This window comes from Mytilus edulis, unplaced genomic scaffold (genome assembly GCF_963676685.1).
Source record: "Mytilus edulis unplaced genomic scaffold, xbMytEdul2.2 SCAFFOLD_284, whole genome shotgun sequence".
Taxonomy (NCBI): Eukaryota; Metazoa; Mollusca; class Bivalvia; order Mytilida; family Mytilidae; genus Mytilus; species Mytilus edulis.
In genome coordinates, this window is record NW_027267330.1 from 1 (window position 1) to 23,629 (window position 23,629).

The 23,629-nt window shown below is 31.9% G+C and overlaps 1 protein-coding gene across 2 annotated transcripts; it reads left to right on the forward strand.

Annotated features, from left to right (window-relative positions):
- Positions 1-12,784: 12,784 nt before the first annotated feature.
- Positions 12,785-23,028, forward strand: LOC139505184 (3-oxo-5-alpha-steroid 4-dehydrogenase 1-like). Of its 2 annotated transcripts, XM_071294946.1 has the most exons (5): positions 16,063-16,155; positions 16,830-16,925; positions 19,661-19,762; positions 20,738-20,888; positions 22,396-23,028. In XM_071294946.1, exons 2-5 carry the CDS (start codon positions 16,856-16,858, stop codon positions 22,460-22,462), a joined length of 390 nt encoding a protein of 129 aa, XP_071151047.1. In that variant the 5' UTR covers positions 16,063-16,155; positions 16,830-16,855; the 3' UTR covers positions 22,463-23,028. The 2 variants fall into 2 exon arrangements, with proteins under 2 accessions (XP_071151046.1, XP_071151047.1); XM_071294945.1 differs by lacking the exons at positions 16,063-16,155; positions 16,830-16,925 and adding an exon at positions 12,785-12,962.
- The last annotated feature ends 601 nt before the right edge of the window (positions 23,029-23,629 follow it).

Here is a 23,629-nt window from a genome sequence, read left to right on the forward strand (position 1 = left end):
AAAATTCAATTTTGTCAATTTTGTTGAGACAAAAGTCAATTTGTTAATTTTGTTGAGACAAAAGTCAATTCTGTCAATTTTGTTGAGACAAAAATCAATTTTGTTGAGACAAAAGTCAATTTTGTTAATTTTGTTGAGACAAAAGTCAATTTTGTTAATTTTGTTGAGACAAAAGTCAATTTTGTTGAGACAAAAGTCAATTTTGTGACGACAAAATTCAATTTTGTGATGACAAAATTCAATTTTGTAACAACAAAATTGACTTTTATGAGACAAAATTGACTTTCGTGAGACAAAATTGACTTTCGTGAGACAAAAATCAATTTTGTTGAGACAAAATTCAATTTGTTGAGACAAAATTCAATTTTGTCAATTTTGTTGAGACAAAAGTCAATTTTGTCAATTTTGTTGAGACAAAAGTCAATTTTTGTCTCACAAAAGTCAATTTTGTCTCACAAAAGTCAATTTTGTCTCACAAAAGTCAATTTTGTCTCACAAAAGTCAATTTAGTCAATTTTGTCTCACAAAAGTCAATTTTGTCTCACAAAGTCAATTTTGTCAATTTTGTTGAGACAAAAGTCAATTTTGTCAATTTTGTTGAGACAAAATTCAATTTTGTCAATTTTGTTGAGACAAAAGTCAATTTTGTCAATTTTCTTGAGACAAAATTAATTTTTGTCAATTTTGTGTAACAAAAGTCGATTTTGTATGCAAATTAGTTCACAGAAACCAAACTAAACTAATTTGAATACAAAATTGACTTTTGTCGCCCAATTTTCAAATTAGGTAACAAAATTCAAGTCTGTGTAACAAAAATGAATTTTGTCATGACAAAAGTGACTTTTGTCCGCTGATAGATAATTTTGTATGACAAAATTTTAAATTTGTAGTATGATACAAATTTTGTTAAACTGAACTTATTTTTGTTGAACAAAAGTCACTTTTGTCCGTACAAAATTGAATTTTGAGTACAAAACCATAAGAGTCCCATTCGGCGCCCCGTACGAACTGGAACTTATCAATTATTGGTAATATTAATTATTTGGAAAACAAAAGGTCATGGAATGGAGTATTTTTTAATCAACAGCATTGTCCTATATTAGTTATAAATAAAGTTGAATTCTTTGATTCGCTGTTTTACGTCATGCCCGCTAACAAATTGAAAACTGTACCTATACGCCTTATTTTTAGTCACAGATTTTTAGTATTCGTATTGTATCTTAGAAAGTCTTACTGATTAAAATACTTACAATACTAAGGTAACAATTTGACAATTTAGTAGTGTCAACCCTGTGATTATGACCCGTGCATATAGCATATTAATCCTGAATACACCGTTTGTTGGTGCGCCTGTCAGATGCGGAACGTACAGATAAGGTAATCGGTAACAGGTGAATATACTATTGGTATCGGTATCGGACTCGACCCGGAACTTCTCAATTATTGGCAATATTAATTACGTGGAAAACAAAAGGGCATGGAGTGGTGTAATTTTTAATCTACACCTTTGTACTATATTAGTTATATATAAAGTTGAATTCTTTGATTCGTCGTTTTTACGTGATGACGGCTGACAAATTGGACCTCGTAATTTTAGTATTATAGATATATATGCTGATCTGAAAGGCACACCATCTTCTCGCTGCTTTACATCATGTTCTGTGTTACACCTGAACACTATAAAGACGACGAGCAAATGTAAAACATCGACCAGAAAAAGCTATATTTTATGTAACCAATGTGGTCGAGTGGTCTAAAGCGCTTGACCACAGGCACTTGTCTCAGAAAAAAAAATCCTATATGTGTTATATTAAGGTATATATGGGAGCAAGTGTCTGTACGCTTGACACGGTGCAGGCGGTGTTTCCACGTTGTCACAGAAGCAAGGGTTCAAATCCCGGTAAGGGAAAAACAAAAATTTGCAAAAGCAAATTTAAAGATCCAACATTGTTGGGCTAAATTTGTGACGAATTATATATATACATACGGACGATAGGAACAAAATGGCAGCTAAAAATCTAATGCTTATTTATATTAAGAAGATGTGGTATAATTTAAAATATAACTCTCCACCAAAGACAGAATGGCATAGATGTTAACAAATATAGGTCACCGTACGACCTAAACTGGACCCCTGTTGTGTTCACTTATCGCTACACTGACAACAGGTATGGCCTAAATCCCGTGGTCAGAATTCTGACCACGGGATTTGATAATTCGACGAGACTAGTGCATCATGTGCTATGTTTATTATGTGTTATACTGATAGGAAATCAAACAAGAAATTAGCACATTTATAACCCTACTGAGTTCTTAAGGGAATAAAAGATACCGACTCAGTTTGTAAAGAACATGTTAACACGCCCGTTGGTCATTTATCTGCTCTACCACCACGGGGTTAATTAACAGATACTTATTTATTTTGCGGCATCACAGTATTAACATTTGAGGTCAATTTCCTATCACTATAATTGGTCAATTTTATTAGCGAATCGTTGAATTTGTAAAACTCGTCCAATTAATGCCAATGTGACAGTGGCACCAACCCGTTCCTTCGGTGCAAAGCTATAGATGGAACGGCGGACCAGTTTACGTACGACCTTCAATAATTTAACAATGAGCAAAACCCATACAGCATAGCCAGCTTTAAAGGGCCCGTAAATGACAAATTTTACACAATTAAAGACAATTGACTTGGGACTGTCACATACACAATGGGGCTGGGTTAAAATCTTTTGCTTGCCGCCAAACCTTTCCCCATACTTGTGAAAGTGCACATGGAGTGCACAATAAGAACAAACGATAAAATCTGTTGAAAGAACGTAACTCATCAAATCGATACAGAGCAGACAAACCATCCAACAAAAAACACAAACTGGACGTTGCAGGTTATTTATACATCCCTACAACAAAGAAGACACTAAAATCTAAAGGTACATTCACACGATACGATTTTCCATACAATCTGAAATCGAAACGTACGCTATTTCCATTCGACGTTTTGACTGGAATCGGACCGTGTGAACGCCAAATCGACTAAATTTATGTATATCAATCAGTACACATCTGAAATCCAATGGGTTTAATGTAAAGACGCCATTAACAGTCCGAAAAAAACATGATCTTGTGCAATGCCAAGATACAAGTATCGACGGATTGTAGAGCCTAACATGTAAATATGTATATAAAAATAATATTTAGCTTAATAAAGCCATATTCAAAGATCTAATCTTGTGTTGAATTTGGAACGTTTTATAATAGGTTTATTTAAAGAATCGATGAGTTTACCCGGATCGTTTCTACATTTCCGCGCTCGGTAAACAACATCTCCATAAAAAATAAGGAACTGCTATCCTAAGTTGAGATATATTTATGTTCCGGATATATATGTTGTGTACAAGATGTAAGTTTATTATAATTTGTACAGGTTTTTTGTACAAGTTATGTTTTTTTTACACATATCTTCTGCTACCAGGTGATGCAGTTTCATCGTCTTTTAAAAGTACCAGTTTAATGTTTTAAATCCAATTTATATACTTCAACCTACATTTAAGTGCTATTCTCCTTGTTCTCAAACTAGAAATGAGGATATCTAAATGGTTTGAAATCTCATTTTATTTGTCTCCTAATACCATATATATACGAATTTTCTTAAGTTGAAACACAACGATCCTAGATTCCGTTGTTGGAATCGTGAACATCTAGCTTCAGTAAGACGCTATATATTTTTTTATACATCAATATATTTGTCAACTACAAGATGATGACATGAGGTCAATGAGTCAACTCTCCATCTAAGTCACAATATATAAACAAGTTGTTTTCTTTAAGAAAGAAAAGCAATACGCGAACCTTAGACTACCAGATCGTTGCTGAATTTGAATTGCAATTGATGTAAAAACACATTTAATAAAGACAGGCAAGTGTGTGTACATTCAAAAGTCAGCTAAAAGTGTATATCCTCGTCTCATAGGTATTCTACAGAAAAACAGGTTTTGAAAAATATCTTATTTTCAGAAATTTTATAAATACCTGAATATACTCTCAAAAGAACCAATTTAAATGAAAAGATATTTATATATAAAAAAGATACCAGAATTAAAATGATATACGTCAGACGCGAGTTAAGTCTACAAAAAATCTCCAGTGACGCTTGAATGCAAAAAGTTAAAATGGCCAAATAAATTACAAAATAAGTTAGTCAATCTATTCCTTGGCTAGAAAATCCTAAATATTTCGAAAATGTCAAAGTTTATGATAGGACAGTGACTCAAAAAAGAAAAAAAATGGAGAAACAGCTAGAAGTCAGAATAGGGAAAGTAATGATGACCGTGCTTTAATAAAGTCACATGTCAAGCACTTACTGCCGTGTCCTGAATTTTTAATAAGAAAAGCGAACATATGCGCATTCACGAGTGAAACTATTATCATTGCATGCACACAGTATTTTAGCGCACGAAATAGTAAATAGAGCTGAAGCACAGGATAAGAATACACATTTGCGTCATCACTTATATTAATCTAATAGTTAAACTACCTAATTCAAGTGTTCTGACTCTGGATTCATTGACATTTATCCGTCATTTTTGTGAAAACAAACCGATTTCGTGCGTGTGAACAGGGTGGTGTATAATGTGAATGAATCAAGACGTGTACATAGGATAGCTGGGCAATACTATGAATATATTTTTTAAAACCGTATCATAGTACAAATATTAAGATACTATTAGGTTGGACTTTAAAAAAATCAAACAAACAAAAATAGAATTACAATTTTATAATAAGCATACGTTCCTGTTAGTATACTTTTTCCAAAAATTTAGAATATAATATCTATAAACACAAACGTCAAGTGTTTACGCTTGGACATTTTATTTAAGGAATGACTGTAATATTTTTTCTGTCTATGAAGAAATAACATAAAAAATTTGGTGCACACTGAATAACGCGCCTAGCGGGTTTTTTAACAAATCAAATCAATCAAATATTTTATTGTCATATAAACTTTACAGTTTGTGACCAACATATATTAATACAATAAACACAATAAACATATATACATACATATTAAACATACAAAATATCAACAGCATTAAAATTTATAACAACAAACAAGTTGTTAAGAGTCCCCTGCCCTCAGTTCTAATGACTTTTTCAAGAAGGATCCTAACTTATTTGTTTGTAAAGGCGATGATGGATTTAGTAAATAATGAATTTTTTCTTCTTCATTTAAATTATTAAAGTTATTATTTTCTGTACATATGTGATGAAAAAATTCATTTCTTAGAGTTTTATTATACTCACAATATAGTAAAAAATGTTTCTCATCCTCTAGTATTTTACATTTATGGCAAAGACGTTCCTCTCTTGGGATTTTAAAATATCTCCCCTTTTCAATCAAGAGGGAGTGATCACTTATTCTAAATTTAGTGATTAATCTCCTTATCTGAAAATTAGATGTATTTAGATAATATTCTAGTTTGTAATCTTTTCTAAGTTTTTTATAGAGAAAAAATTTACTTTTATCATCGATGTTTTGAAATTTATTTTGAATTAAATCTTCATATCTATTTTTCATTTTTAACTTTATATCGTTTTTTATTTTATTTACATCTTTTATGTCCTTACAAGTAGAAAGAATATTAAGGTCAACGTTAGTCTCTTTAACAATATTTTTAGCATATGTATACCATGAGTAAGTCCCTGTCAAATCTAGAGACTGTGCTAGAGAAAAAGCTTCCTTTAACAATGGATTAATATTATTATTATATAGTCTAGCTAAATATAAAAGGGTTTGTGTTTTAATAAAACATTCTATAGGCAATCTTCCTAATTCAACTCCTGCTCCTAAATTGGATGCATTTTTTCTTATCCCTAGAGTAGATTTACAAAATTTAAGATGCATATTTTCTATGGGGGTTTTGTCTATAAAATCAAGTTGATTAATTTCTTTTCCTGAAGTTAAGGCTCTGCTTTTGGCTCGATGAAAAGAAATATATGTATCCAAATATGTTACTTCTGAATTATAGGTCATAATTGGTTTTACTAAAGAATCAAAAAGATTATTTGCTACTTTTATAGGTAGATTATTCAATGATTTAGTATATGATTTTATTGCAAAAAATACTTTTTTTGCTTTTTTTGTCAGCTCTCAAGTACTTTGTGATAAATTTCCATTACATTTTATCAACATTCCCCAAAATGAATATTCTGTTACACTCTCTATGGCTTTATTCTCATAGTAAATATGTGATGTTTCACTTTTATGTTTTGACTGACTAAAAATCATGGATTTAGTTTTGTTTGTATTCAAAGAGAGTTGCCATTTGTTACAATATAATTTAACGTTATTTAAACTGTTTTGTAGACCCTCTTTTGATTCTGACAGGATTAAAAGATCATCCGCAAAAAGAAGGCATCCTACCTTACTATTTATAAGTTTAAGGGGACTTGAATCATTTCCCTCAAAATTTTTTACAATATCATTTATAAAGACATTAAATAAAGTGGGACTTAGTGTGTCTCCCTGTTTAACCCCTCTAGCAATATTAAAATATTCTGATACATAATCTTTATATTTTAAAGATGATTTAGTATTTAAGTATTGTTGTTTTATAACTCTATAAAAAGACTTGCCAACTCCCATTTTAACAGTGTGCACCACATTTTTTAATGTTATTTCGAATAGACAGAAAAAATATTCCAGTCATTTTTTATAATTTTAATTCTAAATTCCATTTTAAACCGTAGTAAACCATGAAAAAAAGTTGATGACGTCACGGCCACATGACTAAATTATCTATGGGCTGATAACAAAATAACGTCAGTCAATCAGAAGACGCGTTACATCCAAAATTAAATTATCAAATAAACCTCTTTTTAACGTCTAACATGCCACCATATAAAAAATATAAGCAGAGACTCATAAATCCATACTATTAAAAACAGTATAAAATAGTTAACATTAGGAAAGTAATTACATTTTGTTATGATTACTATAAATTATCATTACAGGTTTTTGTGTGTGATCAAGGAGGTTATATAACCTCCTTGGTGATTTAAAATCCTTGTGAATTGAGAACGCACAAGTATTTTTTTCATTCAGGACCGTTTAAAATTTATATGTTTGGCTAACTTTTGGTACGCATCCCTGATCATTGCATGGTGCTAATAAGTTACATGTAATTTTCAAAAATGTAATGGTTGTTTTAGAAAATGTTATATGCGTATATATTACAATTAGTTATATTCTTTTAAGAATACATTCAGTCTCAGTTTAAACTAAACAATGCATATTCTCTTAGTCTAGGAGTATCTATGAATGAAATTAGATAAACAAAAATACTAAATATTCAATTCTTTTTATCTTTCTGCTTTCTGACTTCTGTGTTCCGACCTGCATAGAGAAATATTTTAAACTGAAATATCGTTTTCTTAGTTTTGTTCATGCTATGATTGAAATACAAAACATCAAATGATAAACGTTCAGAAATAATCAGTTTATTCTGGGTCATTATATATTAATAAGCTATTCCCAGGTTAACTGCCCCAATGATCACCAAGACGTTGTAATAAATACTGCACATACTATGGCATGCCGTTCTCGTCAAAACTATGTTTAAACCCTTTTTTCGAAAAAAAATACACACTGAGATTTAAAAACCTAAAATAACACACTGAGAAATCGAAATTACACACTGAAATTTAAAAAAATAAAAAACACACACTGAGAATTCACAATTACACACTGAGATAAAATAAATTGAAAAACACACACTGAGAACTGTTAATTACACACTGAGATTTCAAAAATACACACTGAGATAAATATGCTAATTACTAATGAATATTCATGAGATGAATAATTCAACAGATTAATGTCTTGATCTCAATGACTCTTGTCATTATAATGAAATGCGATTTCTTCAACCAACATTCGTAATAAATTTCAAGACTTAACATCGCTCATATTCATAAGTTTGTTGCCTATAATTCAGATCATTACTACCAGTAATTATAAACATGTTTCCCTTTTCAAAAGTCTTCCAACTGTTTCCCTGATTTCGCTAGTTAATCTTTTATATGTTTGTTACGTTTATATGCTATAATAGACACTTGTCAGAGTAACTTGAAATTTCACTGCATTTTCTTGCAGATTGTTCCAATGTTTTCTTATAATTTTCATAAAGTTTTTCACCATTTGGATATATTTTGAAATAAGAGTAAGTGGGTATTTTTCTAGTTCTTGTATTTCTAAAGTTTTTTTATTAATAATTTGGAACCAAATCGAAAGACTAACGAGTTCTGTCCCCTTGTTGTTTTAAGCTTGTAATAGATTCAGATTAAGTATGCTAATTAGATATGTGCGCATAAAAAGTGCGCACAAATCTCAGTGTGTAATTTTAAATTCTCAGTGTGTAATTTTAAATTCTCAATGTGTAATTTCAAATTCTCAGTTTGTATTTTCAGTTTATTTATTCTCAGTGTGTCTTTTTGAAATCTCAGTGTGTAATTTTCAATTCTCAGTGTGTAATTTTCAATTCTCAGTGTGTAATTTTCAATTCTAAGTGTGTAATTTTCAATTCTCAGTGTGTCTTTTTCATTTTTGTAATCTCAGTGTGTAATTTTTAATTCTCAGTGTGTAATTTTCAATTCTCAGTGTGTATAATTTTCAATTCTCAGTGTGCGTTTTGAAGTTTTTAAATCTCAGTGTGCTTTGTTGTAATTCTCAGTGTGTAAATTTTTCGAAAAATAGTGTAAACATAGTTTTGACGAGAACGGCTTGCCATAACATACAACGAGTAGGGGGACCGGCTCAAAGTATGAATTATATAATTGCGTTATCATTATGTCACCCGATCGACAATGTCGGGTGACATATTGCTATTCCTCTGTTTCTTTTTCACTATTATTATTATTATTATTATTCTTCCACCTAATTTTGTCCGGCAGTTTTCTCAGAGCCAAAGGAACCAATCTGAATGATGGTGCACTATAACAGGGAACCCTGACTTGCCAGTTGCAGTGCAACTTTGGAACTAAAAAATGGCTGCCATCACCATGGAAACCGAAAAATAATGGAAAATTCCAGTTTTTGGTTTTGATGAATTATTTGGAAATGCTTTAACTTAGAATCATTATATTTTGATACAATGTAGGTGCCGGGCATATACTGGTTTTGGATGATTTTGGCAATCATTGGAACTGCTATGTTGCCATGGATACTACACCAAAAATTTCAAAAATATGGAAATGCTCCAAATTTTATAAAACTTCACAGTAATGATGAGCAACATTGTTAGAGGTGGAATTTGGTTTTGCAATTTCGAAAATGTCTGCCGTTACCATGGAAACAATGTAAAACAGGTCAAATGGTCCAAAAACCTTTAAGTGGCATTTACTTTCTTAAAATGGTAGGTCAAATTGATTGAAACTTTGATGGTATGGTCTCTCCCTATACCAATGTGGTATATGCCATTCAATTTTGGGAACGGTCTCTGTTACCATAGGAACCATCCCAAATGTCAAAAATTTCAAAAATTTCAAAATGCTCCAAAATTGATGAAACTTAATATGGTTGTACACTGACAAGTCTGAATGAGACTTTTGAAGTTGGAATTTCCAAAATGGCCACCGTTGTCATGGAAACTGCAGAAATGTCAAATATTTTCAAAATGTTCAAAACTTAATGAAACTTAATATTATTGTTAACTGCCATGTACAGATGAGACTTTTGACTTTGGAATTTTCAAAATGGCTGCCGTTGCCATGGAAACAGCAAAAATGTGAAATTTTCTAAAATGCTCTCGATGTACTGAAAATTTACAGAAAGATGCACTGCAATGCATATATATATGTGCATTCACTGTTAAACAATTTTGAAATGGCTGCCGCTTAGTGGCCATTGGGGGAAGGGTGACATCCGCTATTGCTTGCAATGGCAATTCTAGTTATACTTGATATTTAATGAATATTCACATTAGTACAGATAACAGAGGAGGGGGGGGTCAATAGGGGGTCCGTAAACAGGTTAACAACACCTCGATTTTGGCAAAAACAGTTAACCAAAAATGCAAAAAGGCTGATAACAGTTAATAAAGTGGGTTGAAAACAGTTAACAGCTTTAATTGATTCAAGATAACAGTTAACAGCACATTGAAAAGGGCCATAACAGGTTAACACAAAAAGGTATTGCCCCCCCTCTTCCCTCTCATAGCAGATTACAGATTCTTTATTTCTTATAGCCGTTTATAGAGGGGCCGTATCAAAAATATACTACCTGTAGACATGATCGAAAAATTTAGAGACGGTGCGAAAATCTTGATTCCTAGGGATATCGAGTGGCCCATGGACACTTCCAAAAATCGCCGAAATATAAGCGTGAGCCCCTCAGGGATGTTCTCGCAAAAAAACAATTATTGTATTGTTAAAACTATTGACACTGACTAGGGCTAAATATTTAATTGTCAATACGATTAAATAACAACATCTTCGTATAATAACATCTTATATGTAAAATGTTGTTTGTGCTGTATTGAGACCCATCTACAACGAAATTTGTTACATGCACACGTATACAAATTGCGGTTTTTAACTTACGCAATCATAGGTTTGAACGTTGTTTTCAATTTAGACTTGTTTATTTATAGGTTAGACAATACTTGGTCATGTTTTATGAAGATTTAAGCCCAAGGCGAAGCCGAGGGCTTAAATCTTCATAAAACATGACCAAGTATTGTCTGACCAATTTAGAACATATTCACACTTTCGAGTGACCTTACAAAATTAGCCTTTCCCATTGTAATATTCAAACCTTAAAAAGAGTTCACATTTTATAATGAACCAAAACATAGATAATCATCATTTCAATGGATGGAATGAAATAGCACTGACATAGTTTGTGAGGACCGAACGGATAAATTGTTTTTCTTTTTCTTCTGCTTCAGGTAAAATTTAATACTAATATATCTTGAGATTTTTTTATTTTAAAAAGCAACAGAATGTTATATTAATCCCCTTTTTGAAATTTGTTTTTTTTTATAAATATAAAACTCTGTATAAGCATTTAAATTCAGACCGTTCAACGTTAAATGCTTACTTTTTTATTGATAACTTTATATGTATTGTGTTCACCGTAAAAAAATCCTTTGCTTTATATATTAGCAGCCTGAAATTGTTTTCTTGAAAGAAAAAAAATTCCCTCAAATGCCCTGTTTATAATAAATAAATATTATTTTACTTACATCCTTACCCCATTGTTTTTGTTTATTCTATATATGTGTACCATTAGAACATTTATGAAAATGTGCAATATTCAAAATAATTAATTTTAATCTTTGCTCTTTCATCTTTAATCAGTAGGCTCTTTTCCAAGGGAAAATGCTTCAGGTGATTGTACACTTCATTAGTGCAGTTATTAAGAGTTCACTTTCATAATTAACTGACAATGAAAAGTCATTCATGTATAGCATTTCATAGTGCATGGAAAACCGTGTACTATGAAAATTAGAGGGTGAAAAACGGACTTTTCATTGGACGAGAAGGGGTGAGTATGTTCTAAATAGATATATATATATATATATATAACTCTACAAATATACTCTACTCTACAAATAAATATATATATATATATCATAACATACTCACCCCTTCTCGTCCAATGAAAAGTCAGTTTTTAGCCCTCTAATTTTCATAGTACATGGTTTTCCATGCACTATGAAATGCTATACTTGAATGACTTTTCATTGTCAGTTAATTAATTATGAAAGTGAACTCTTAATAGCTGCACTAACGAAGTGTACAATCCCCTAACATTTTCCTTGGGAAAATAGCCTACTGAATACAGATGAATGAGAAAAGATTAAAATAAAAACATTTTGAATCTTGCAAAATTTCATGCATTTTCTAATGCTACACATAATAGAATACACAAAAAAAATATGGTAAGGATAAATAAAATGATATTTCTTTAATTTATATACCTTACATTTGAGGGAATTATTTTTCATTTCTTCAAAAAAACACAATGCCAGACTGCTGATATATAAAGCAAAGGGTTGTTGTCGGAGAAACGCAATACATTTAAATTTATCAATAAAAAGTAAGCATTTAATGTTTAATGGTCTGAATTCAAATATTTATACAGAGAGTTTTATATCTATAAAAAAAATCAAATTCCAAAAAGGGGTTTATATAACATTGTGTTGCTTTTTGAAATAAAAAAATGTAAAGATGTATGAGTATTAAAATTTACCTGAAGCAGAAGAAACACAATTTATTCTTCACCAACTATGTCTGTGCTATTTCATTTCATTCATTGAAATGATCATTACCTATGTTTTATATTTAGTTCATTATAAAAAGTGAACTCTTATTTAGGTTTGAATATTACAATGGGAAAGGAAAATTTTGTAAGGTCACTCGAAAGTGTGAATATGTTCTAAATTGGTTAGACAATACTTGATCATGTTTTATGAAGATTTTAGTCCTCGGCTTCGCCTTGGGCTTAAATATTCATAAAACATGACCAAGTATTGTCTAACCTATAAGTATTCCAAACGGGATAGCAGATTCTTATTTTACGTAGATGCTGTTTATCGATCCTGGAATGTAAAAAACACTTAAAAGCTTACCAATTCAATACCGTAATTAGATCTTTGAATATAAGCCTTCACTATATATCTCAGCTGGATTAACCTTGTATTTCCATCTTACTAGGTAAAGTCAGCTTAGGACAGTGATTATCTTGTACAATTATAATGGAAATTCATTTTACTTACGTTATCCCTTTATTTTCAGAATTTTAATATATCCGTTTTATTTGAAAGGAAAACCACTTCCACTTTACATGGTAGTTTTAGCATTTATGTTTTGTTTGTTTAATGGCTATCTGCAATGTGGTTACTTACTATACAGTGCTGAGTTTAAAGAAGAATGGATCACTTGTCCGCAGTTTATCATAGGTACGTTATACTGATGTTTATTATTTTGTAACATGAATGGGGTTTTGGGGGTTTTGGTTGGAGTTTCCATCCATGATTATTCGAGCACATACAACATGTACAACAGATATAAAACACAGACGGGTAAAGTAAATGCAATGTCATGCAGCAGATACGCATTTACACACAAACATATCACACATGCAAAATAAAATAAAATAAAGCACTATTAGTCTAGTAAACCCGCAAATATATATAAGAAGATGTGGTATGAGTGCCAAAGAGAAACTATATATCCAAGTTATAATTTGTAAAAGTAAACCATTATAATATAGGTCAAAGTACAGTCTTCAATACGGAGCCTTGGCTAAACCGAACAGCAAATTTGGACACAATTTGTAAGCTTGATACTTTCTGAATTTGGGTTGTGATAAATTGTTTTACATACTATAGATTTCTGACAAAAATAAATGTGGTCAATCTTACATACCTAATGCGCAATACTGTGCAATTGAAGATTTCTCCTTGAAACTTTTCAAAAATTCGACATTTGAAAAATTTTGATTTTTTTTTAGAACCCCTTAAAAATTTGAACCCCCCAAACTTTTTGCACACCTCTTGGAGCAGTTACCATCAAACTCAATCCCAGTCTTTCCTTTGTAGTATTGAACCTTGTAGTTCAATTTCAATCATCATCCCATGCCAAAATCAATCCCAACCTTCCTTTTGTGGTATTGAACCTTCTTAAAAAATTTCCGATATAGAGATCTATTCACTTAAACTAAAGTTATTGGTCGGAAACCAAATCTGTCTTCGGACGACGAAGCAGACGACGAAGACGACGACATTATAGCATTATACGAACCAAAAATAATTGCGGTCGTATTAAAACGACTCGAGAGAAACGAGGAACATTCATGAACCACATCAACAAACGACAACCACTGAACACCTGATTTAGGACCGGTACAAACAAATGCAGCGGTTCTAAACGTTAATGCGTTTTAATAGGTACCCACGTTCACTCTTACCTGAAACAATAGTGTAACATCACAACATAGAAAGACACACTATAAAATATCAATTGAAATGGCCTTACTCAATTAACGGACACATTAACACAAGTGAATACACTGAACGAATAAATTTGATCTATGATACAATGTAAATACAAAATATGCATTGTTTATTGCTTATTTTAAACGTTTTTTAAATTTGGATATAAGTTTTAGTATAGTATTATAAATCAAATATGAGAATTTGAGTCGAATCATGTTTTTGGGAAAATGCACGAGGAGAAAGAAAAGATAATTACAGACGAGTTGTTCAAATTGTATAATTAAAAATGTGACAGAGTCTTAATGCCAAGGAAAAAGCTAGACACTATAATCAGCAGATTAAAAATTATGTTTGAACACAAAATTTAAAAAAAAGACCTGAGATGATTACATTCTTCTTTCATGGACATTGGTAGGTAAAAGTTTTCACATTTCTTTTGTATTATAAAATAAATCATCCAATGCAGTCCTGTTCAAAGGGCGCAGTTAAATGGCTTAGTGGATACATGTGAACTCCTTGCTTTGCTTAACCTAAGCTCCTACCAGGTCCATTTTTTTGTCCAAGGCCTTGAATTCAAACTTGGCACAGGCACCTGCATTATGTGCTGGGGGTAAACTTGTTTTGTCAAATACCCCTCCCCTATCTACAACTTTCCCCTTGGCAATTCGATGCTTGATAGAAAGAGGGTTATTGCATATATAGAGGTCTATTTTGTTACACCTTGTAATCAATTTATTTGGCAATCGTCAATGGCGGTCAGCAGGGTTTACGAGCATCGATCTGCTAGTCAAATGCGTTCTGTTAAAATATATTTTTTCACTCTTTTGGTCTTTTGGAAAATGTTGTTTGTGCTGTATTTAGACCCTTCTACAACAAAATTTGTTGCATGCACACGTATAAAAATTGAGGTTTTTTATCTAACGCAATCATAGGTTTGAATGTTGTTTTAAATTTAGACTTGTATATATATATAATGTATACAACTGTTCTAAACATCAATCTATATATATATATATATATATATATATATATTATATATACAACTCGTCTAAACATCAACCCAACAATGTTAGATCTGTAAATTTGCCTTCGCAAATTTTTTGTTATATATATATAATTAAATTTTGGATGTAACGCGTCATCTGCTTGTCTGGAGTAGTTTAGTTTATCAGCCCATAGACATAATTTATTCATGTGACCGTGACATCATCACCGTTTTTTCGTGGTTTACTCCGGTTTAAATGGAATTAAGAATCAAATTATAAATTATAATTACGCGCGTTATTCAGTGTGCACCACATTTTTTTTATGTTATTTCTTCATAGACAGAAAAAATATTACAGTCATTCCTTAAATATATATAACTCGTCTAATCATCAGCCTAACAATGTTAGATCTGTAAATTTGCTTTCGCAATTTTTTTGTTCTTCCCTCGCGGGGTTTCGAACTCATACTACTGAGATATCGTGGCACCAAATCGCCTTGCACCATGCCCGACGAGCTAGACCACTCGACTACCTATATATAAAGGCTCTATAATAATAAAGATTTCGGTGGTCGGGTGTTACCTTTCCTCGTCAGTTGTAATCTAGCGTCGTAATAAACTACATGGTATAGAAGGCATACAGCAGTCATTTAAAAAAAATGTACATATTTTGGTTATTGTCTATTGTCTGTTTATTTTTTTAAGTTTGACATAATTTTTCAATTTAACATAAGAGTTTACACATTGTACAAGATAGTACATGCAAATATTAATGTGAAAAAAGTTTCGTATTTTTTTTATATTCTTTGAAGTATGAAAATTCGCCAATTTCCATGTGTTCATTTTTGATAATTAACATGTTCATTCAAATTATCTGTAGATAAAACTGCTTTTAAAGGTAAACATAATGATAACTTTTCTTTAAGTAACATCATAATTGAAAATAAATAACTTTCCATGTTTCAAATCATGAAAACTTTTATTCCACAGTCTCTGGAATGTCTGTTCATGAATATTTGTCCTTCCTGTTACTATTTATTTGTTTACGGAATAAAACTAGTTAATAACGGCGGTTTTTTTATGATGACGTCGTAGGCGTCGGTACAGGACGTAAAGACATGGTGAAATTTTTTGTGTGGAAAGATTTTGGTCATCAGAATCAAAAGATCGGTAAGTACTGATGTATGCGTACCTTTTTATAATGTCTTTAATGTTACCAGTTGATAGATAATTTTTAATTGCATAAGACTAATGAAACGTTTGTTACCGTAACTTAGGCATGGGCCCACAGGCACTTGTTTCTATCCATAGGAAGGTCGACTATCCTTATAAATGGATAGTCGACCTTCCTATGGATAGAAACAAGAGGTAACAGGAGGGACAAAAATGGTAACAGGATAGACATACTTTGTAGGAAAACTCAAAATTCCTCTTACATTATTGCAAATAAATTGTTATAGATATTATTACCGTACGGTATATTAATTCATAAAGTGTACATTTGTATTGAGGTATTTCTAGAACAAGTCAAGTGCTACCATGCCTGGTAACAGGATGGACAAAATTATTAATTGTACAACTATTATTTAGAATTTAGTTGCCGATATTACTGTACAGCTATTATTCAAGCGTGTCATATAGAATACGCATGGTTTCTTTTCGATACTCTTTGAATGATTAACCCTTTGCGGTTTGTACTTAAATGTTTTCTTTGGTACCTGAACGTAATTTGGTTCATTTGTTTCCTTAATCTATTATTTTGTTTTGTTTAGGTTGTAAAACTATCATTATATATTGCCAACTTTTGTACTGCTTTTTGGAGACATGATACTTTCTCGTTACAGGCAAATAGAGATACAGACCTTGTGAGATGACATCAACACTTATGACACAAAAGAACGTCTTTTATTCCAAAAAAAGGGGGTGCACAACATGTAAATGTGGGTATATTATACCTCTGGTTGTGGTTTGAACTCCCCTGCCCTATTCATAAATCCCTATTCATAAATTAATAATGTGAAAATCCCTTCTCCTTCACAGCTGCCACTATCTTACTTAAATGAGATGATACTAGGAAATAAAAAGATAAGAACACAAATGTTCGTCTACAGTAGGTGCACATCATGTACGTATGACCCATTAATTGATATAAGAATTTCTACCCATTGATATATTGCCTTCTTAAAGTTGCAGGTCACTGATGTTTTTGCCATTATTTGCCATTCCAAATATAAATACCCACACCGGCAAATCTGTGTGTATAATTCAGTTTTATTATGACACCCCCCACCCCCCTGTTTTTTTTTGGGACGCCTCCGTGCTTTTATTTGCAAAAATAATTGAAAGACAAAAGCTGCTACAACTTCCAGAATATTGACTATCATTCCGAATCCAAACAAAATCAGAAGCTCTTCGATCGTGAACTTATGGAGTTGATCCAAAAATCCCAGAATGACAAGCCTTCAGTGTTAAAATGTGCCAGAAACTAGTACATGTATATGTGTATCAGAATCATTGACAATAAAAACATGTTTTATTTGAATGTTCGTTCAGTTGTATTATATTGTTCGTTAACATGTCCTCATATGTTTAAACATATGAAATTAGTTTTACTTTTTATGCCTACATCGATCTTCAACCTTTTCTGGTGATTGGTTAGCCTCCAGTGGACACTTAACGACATATTCAGGAAGAGAATATGAAAAAAATAACAACCAACATGCTGAACTTGATCTTAAAAGCGGTAGTTCACAGAAAGGCATGTCATCTTTTGTATACTGAATTTTACGACTTGCAGCAACCAAATTTTACTTCATACTTAGCGAAAAAACAGCAATACAAATTTTTCATATGTTTTTGTTTTGTTTTGTTTGTTTTTGACCCGGACAGGGATGATACACGTATAAATGGGTCGTGTATAATGTTTAAATACTTATACCTCTTGTTTGTATCCTTAGGAAATTCAAAATCGAGTTTTTTGTTATTGATTTTTGTGACCTAAATTATGTTTTGTCTCTACCTACTGTTACCACCTTGTCCTCCCTGTTACTGCCATTGTTCATTGCTGTTACCCCAAAAAATGTTTAAAATAATTTTGACAATCAACATAACTAATCTATTGACTAAGTTTCTAGTCAGTATCATTGAAAAGGGACACAATTTTTTTTTAATAGCGTTTGAAAAATAAGAAATGTGATGATTTTTCTGAACGTACAGACTATCTGCAGATTTTTTTGGGGGTAATCTACATAAATGATAAATGTAAATGTGATTTCAAATGAACACTGCTCCGCAAGTGTGAGCCACACTTTTCATTGGATATTTTCTTTTCTCTTATCACTTTTGCTATCAGTTAAAAAAGGAACAGGATGGACAAAATTGAACACCAGCTGGCACACCATTTTACAAAAAAAATTCTCGGATGTTTTGAAATAATATTAACAAAGCAATATTCTATTGGTTTTTTAAATTAATTTGCATTTATCTTAACATTTTTTTTGAAAAGTTCAGATTCCAAATTTGTACTTTATTTTGAAATGACTGACAGATGGAATTACTACAGATCAGCTAAATTATTTACTAGTATTATATAGGATCTTTCAAATTAATGTAAGATGCAGTCACAGAAATCATTATATTATAAGTACGTCTGAACCAGTGACAACTCTACGACAGATTTTATCCATCGGAACCCCAGTGATGGTGATCCAAGGCTGAAAATACATTTTGTATATATAATTCGTCTAAATAACAGCCCAACAATGTTAGATCTTTCCGCAATTTTTTATTCTTCCCTGGCCGGGATTCGAATGCTACTGAGATATCGTGGCACCAAATTATCAAGTGCACTATTCCCGGCGCGCTATATCGCTCGACCACCTAGGCTAGACAAAAATCAAGCTTTCGATATCCGGGTGTTACCTTTCCTCGTCAGTATTAATCTAGCGTCGAAACACAGTACCTGATATATAAGGCTTGAAGATGGAAAATAACAGACCAGCAGAATTATCTATCGTAGATTACAGTCATAGCAATAATTATATTATAAGAATGTTTGAACCATTGACAACTCTACGGCATATTTTATCCATCGGATCACCAGTGATGGTGATACAAGGCTGAAAACACCTGCCATACTAGTAATTCGTCTAAATAAGAGCCAAACAATGTTAGATATGTAATTTGCCGAAGCAACTATTTGTCAGTTTTCCCTGGCCGGGATTCGAACTCATGCTACTGAGATATCGTGGCACAAAATCGTGTTATATGATGTATGAATGCAGTGCTTCGTACTTCCTTAAATTTTTCTTTGAAACAATCTTTATTCCGCCAAAAAACGCCAATATTTAGAAAAATAACCAAATTCGGAAACCGCTATCGACCCGTGTCTTATATAAATACGCATAGATCGACATTCTGCCCGCGAAATTTAAAAACTCGTTGTTTCAACACTTGCCGCGATTTCGCGGGCAATTTTTAGTGTAATGTAATTATTGAAAATCATCAATCTTCGTCTGTTTATTTATCTTGCTACATTATGCACTATAGTTTTACTCAAATCTGCGACACAAATAGACAACACACTCTCAAATAAAACACAGGATACGACAATTAACAAATGTCGTGTATCAAATATCATCTCGAGTTTTTATTTTAATAATATTTTTTATTTCAGGTTTAGTATTGTTTATATCAGGACTTGGAATAAACATTCATTCTGATCATATTTTGAGAAATCTCAGAAGACCTGGAGAAACTGGATACAAAATACCAAAAGGTACAACAAAAAACTGTTCTAAATAAAAAATTAAAATAATATAGTGTTATCTAGGGTTATCCGATTTATCGTCGGAAGGACCGGATGTCGAATACCAAAAAAACGTTAAATATAATAGAATCTTTTTCAAATTTAATAGATTTGACATTGATGTTTATATCAATTCCAAAGAAAATGTATAATTACAAACATATCCTTTTCTTTTTGTGTGTTTTTGGCTATTTTGTGTCACGGATCATGTATCTTTTGTTTTTATATTATATACATCCATTGAGTTTTGTAAGGTAGGTGATATGTTATACAAAATGCTGATTAAAAATATTGTAAATGAAAATTTAAAAAGTATAGTGAAAATAATAGGATTAACTGTTTGACTGATAGAGATCTTTGGAAGACTAAGAACTTATACTTTTATTTGGAGTGATACTGATGAATGCCAATTGTTAGCCAAAATATCCGTTTACTAGTATACGATTTCATTACATATTGTTTATCTTTTTTTGCCTTTCGTCAGTATCGTTGTATAAACTTTTCTACTATTTGTTATATACATACAATAATTAATAATTTGTCTAAAGGTTTGTGCCACGGGCACTTGTCTCAGACACCCCCCCCCCCCTTAATATACCTAATATTAAGATTTATCGCTATTTTGTGCAGTTTTCCTTTGATCTTTTTTTGTGATAATTTTTCATATCATGCTACTCGCTTGAGATGGAAAATTATCGCTAGAAACTAAGGAGGCATGTGGCGTTGCTAATGAAATTGACATGAAATTGACACGTCGTCATAGGTAAAATAGCGATAAACAGATTATCATTGGTCATCTCAACTCGATTGCTGGAGAAAAATCAATCACATTGAGATGATAAACGATTATCTATAAATATAGGATTTTTTTTCTGAGACACTCACAGGTGCCTGTGGTAAATAAAATGCACGAGCAGATTGAATTTTATATTCTTTTTTTTTCAGGAGGAATGTTTGACTACATTTCTGGTGCTAATTTTTTCGGAGAGATATTAGAATGGTGGGGATTTGCCATCGCTTGTAACTCATTACCAGCTTTAGCATTTGCTATATCAACCTCCTGTAATCTCGGGCCTAGAGCTGTTCATCATCATAGGTAAACAAAATATTAACCAGTAACCACTAAAACTATCTTCATTCTAAGGGAAGGAATTACCGTAAAGCCAATTTTGTAGTCTAAAATGCAAATTTACTTAATATCATTTCCTTTTTCGTCTTCTTCTTTGGATATAATACACAAAAGACTATAACACAATAGTGGGATGTATAAATACCAAGCCATGCAACAGGATATTACCTAAACTGGATTAAAAAGGTAAGGTGGAAAATATACAAAGACAAGTGAAAACCTGAGACTTAAATAAGATGATAAACAACGTCAGTACTTAGAATTTATACGTTAAGACCATCATGTATAATTTGTGGCTAAAGTTGATACTGAATATTCATCAACAAGGTCTTGGTATCTTCCGATAACTTTATTTTTATTTTAAAGGACGAGAAGTTCTTTGGCATAACCATTGCTCATTATCTTTCTGCTTATACACTGTAGACGTTTAATAAAGTCTTAATAACAACTTACAGCTGTATAATGCTATAACATCGGATGTATATCCCATATGCAGGTGAAGTGTATATATATATCGCTGCTAAGGGAAATTAAAGTCATCTCGTTTGTCATAGGTTGTGGTACTGTAATAACTGCTTATCTCAAACTTGAGAAATAAATATATCTTTGGATATTAACCTGATTTTTTTCTGTGACAAGTGCTTTTGACCATCCACAATTAAGAACTTGCTGTCATCCGATGTTCAGTACTTCAGTTCTTTGATTTATCGTCGCTGTGACCCCCCCTCACTGCAAGTACATCAATGATTTACGTCTCCGCGGAGACGTTATTAAGAATTGAATGATGGACAGTCTGCGGGCTGAATGCTTCTCACTACCTGATTGGGAGATATTACTGAGACGTTAATAATTAAAGTTCGATGATTGGTTGGAACAATCCAAACCTAGTATCCCGTAGAGTATCGGATTTGTACTCTCTGTTTTAGCAATTAGATTTTGCCTGGTCACCAATCATGCATATAGGTACACAGGTTACTTTAATCTATAAATATTCGAATCTCCTGAAATTTTGTAAACACACACGTTTGTTTCACATTTAATCCAGTCGCTCACTGTTACGTACATTTTAAACAAGAAAAACATAAGAAAACTTGAAAATGTTTATAATATTTCATGATGAGAGGGTAAATTGTTTACAAACTATGTAAAGCATTTACAACCATGATTTTAAGGATAAGTACGATACGGACCTTATTTGACACACAACATAATCATTAAACGATATACTGCTTCATAACGTGTGTGGTGAAATTTGTCGATTGACATGCAAGGCTATTCTGAATGTGACAAAGCGAGAACACTTTCCACTTTCATCAGCTAAGAGACGGCTAGCTTTTTTCGAAAAGCTATTACTTGTTTTTAACTGCTATTGAAATGAAATTGATTAAGATCTGTATTTGATATCAAAAAAGAATTCTAGCTCTTGACTTTCACAATATGACCTATTTTATTCTCAACAATAATTTTTTTTCAGATGGTATAAAAAGAAATTTGAGGGATATCCACTTTGCAGAACAGCGATCATTCCATTTTTATTTTGATACGTTTGGAAAATCAGTGTGCAAAGTGTACTTGATGAACACCTTTATTATAATAAAAAAAAAAGCAACTTCTTAATGACAGCGTGCATGTGTGCAGGGTCATTTTTGTCTTGTAACAGTTTGTTTTAATAAGTTGTGAATTTTCCCCTAGAGAAGTATTATATATGTTACAGTGATTTTTTGTAAATCAGGGATTGTGTAAAATTACTGATATTTTAGGGATTTTGTATAATCACTGAACTGATAAGTGATTTTATAAAATCCCTTATTTTGACTAAGGATTTTACAAAAACACTTAAATAATTTTAAAGATTTTTTTTCCAGATTCCTCATCAAATTTCATGGATTTCGTAAATAAAACTTTTTGATTAAAAAAATATTTAAAAAAGTCCTACAGCAGTTATATTTACACGCATTGATTCGTGTTCTACTTGTAACAAAATGTACATTTTATTCGCCAAAATAGAGGGGTTCCGTCAATAGAGATGATAAGGCATGTACAGAAACGGTCATTGAAAATAAATGCTTCTCAATCCTTGAATCGGAAACTTGACAAGCTAAATATATGTTATGTGTTAAGTATCTGCTTGGTGGGTTTATATGGCTCATTCTTTAGTTTTCTATATAATGTCAGTTTGTGTGTTGTTGTTTCAAGTTGGTCTTTTTCTGTTTTAGTCATTGCGTTGTCAGCCGTTTATCATGCAGTTTCAACTTACGAGTTTGAATGTCCCTTTTGTATCTTTCGCCTCTCTTTAACTCGGTCTCATAGAGATTACGATAAGTGGGGCAGCCCCGTTATTCCGACGCCTCATTAGTCCGACGACCCACTTGTCCGACACCTTGATGTGATAGTCCGACGCCCCATTACTTAGTTCGACACCCCATTGGTCCGACACCCCAATAGTCCGACACGGAATAATTGAACAATATCTTAAATAAATAACTTTTATTTCAAGAAGATAATCTCATAAGTTAAAACTAATCCTACTGAGAATAATCAAAATAATAAAAATATAATTATAAAGTACTTACAATAATATAAGTTTGCTTTATGTCCAGTGGCAAATACTACATGCATGATGCATTTTCAGAACGAGAACTATTTAAAAATAAATACAATAGGTAGGTTCTGTAATAGATGCCATCTCAGATGAAAAAAGGTCAATG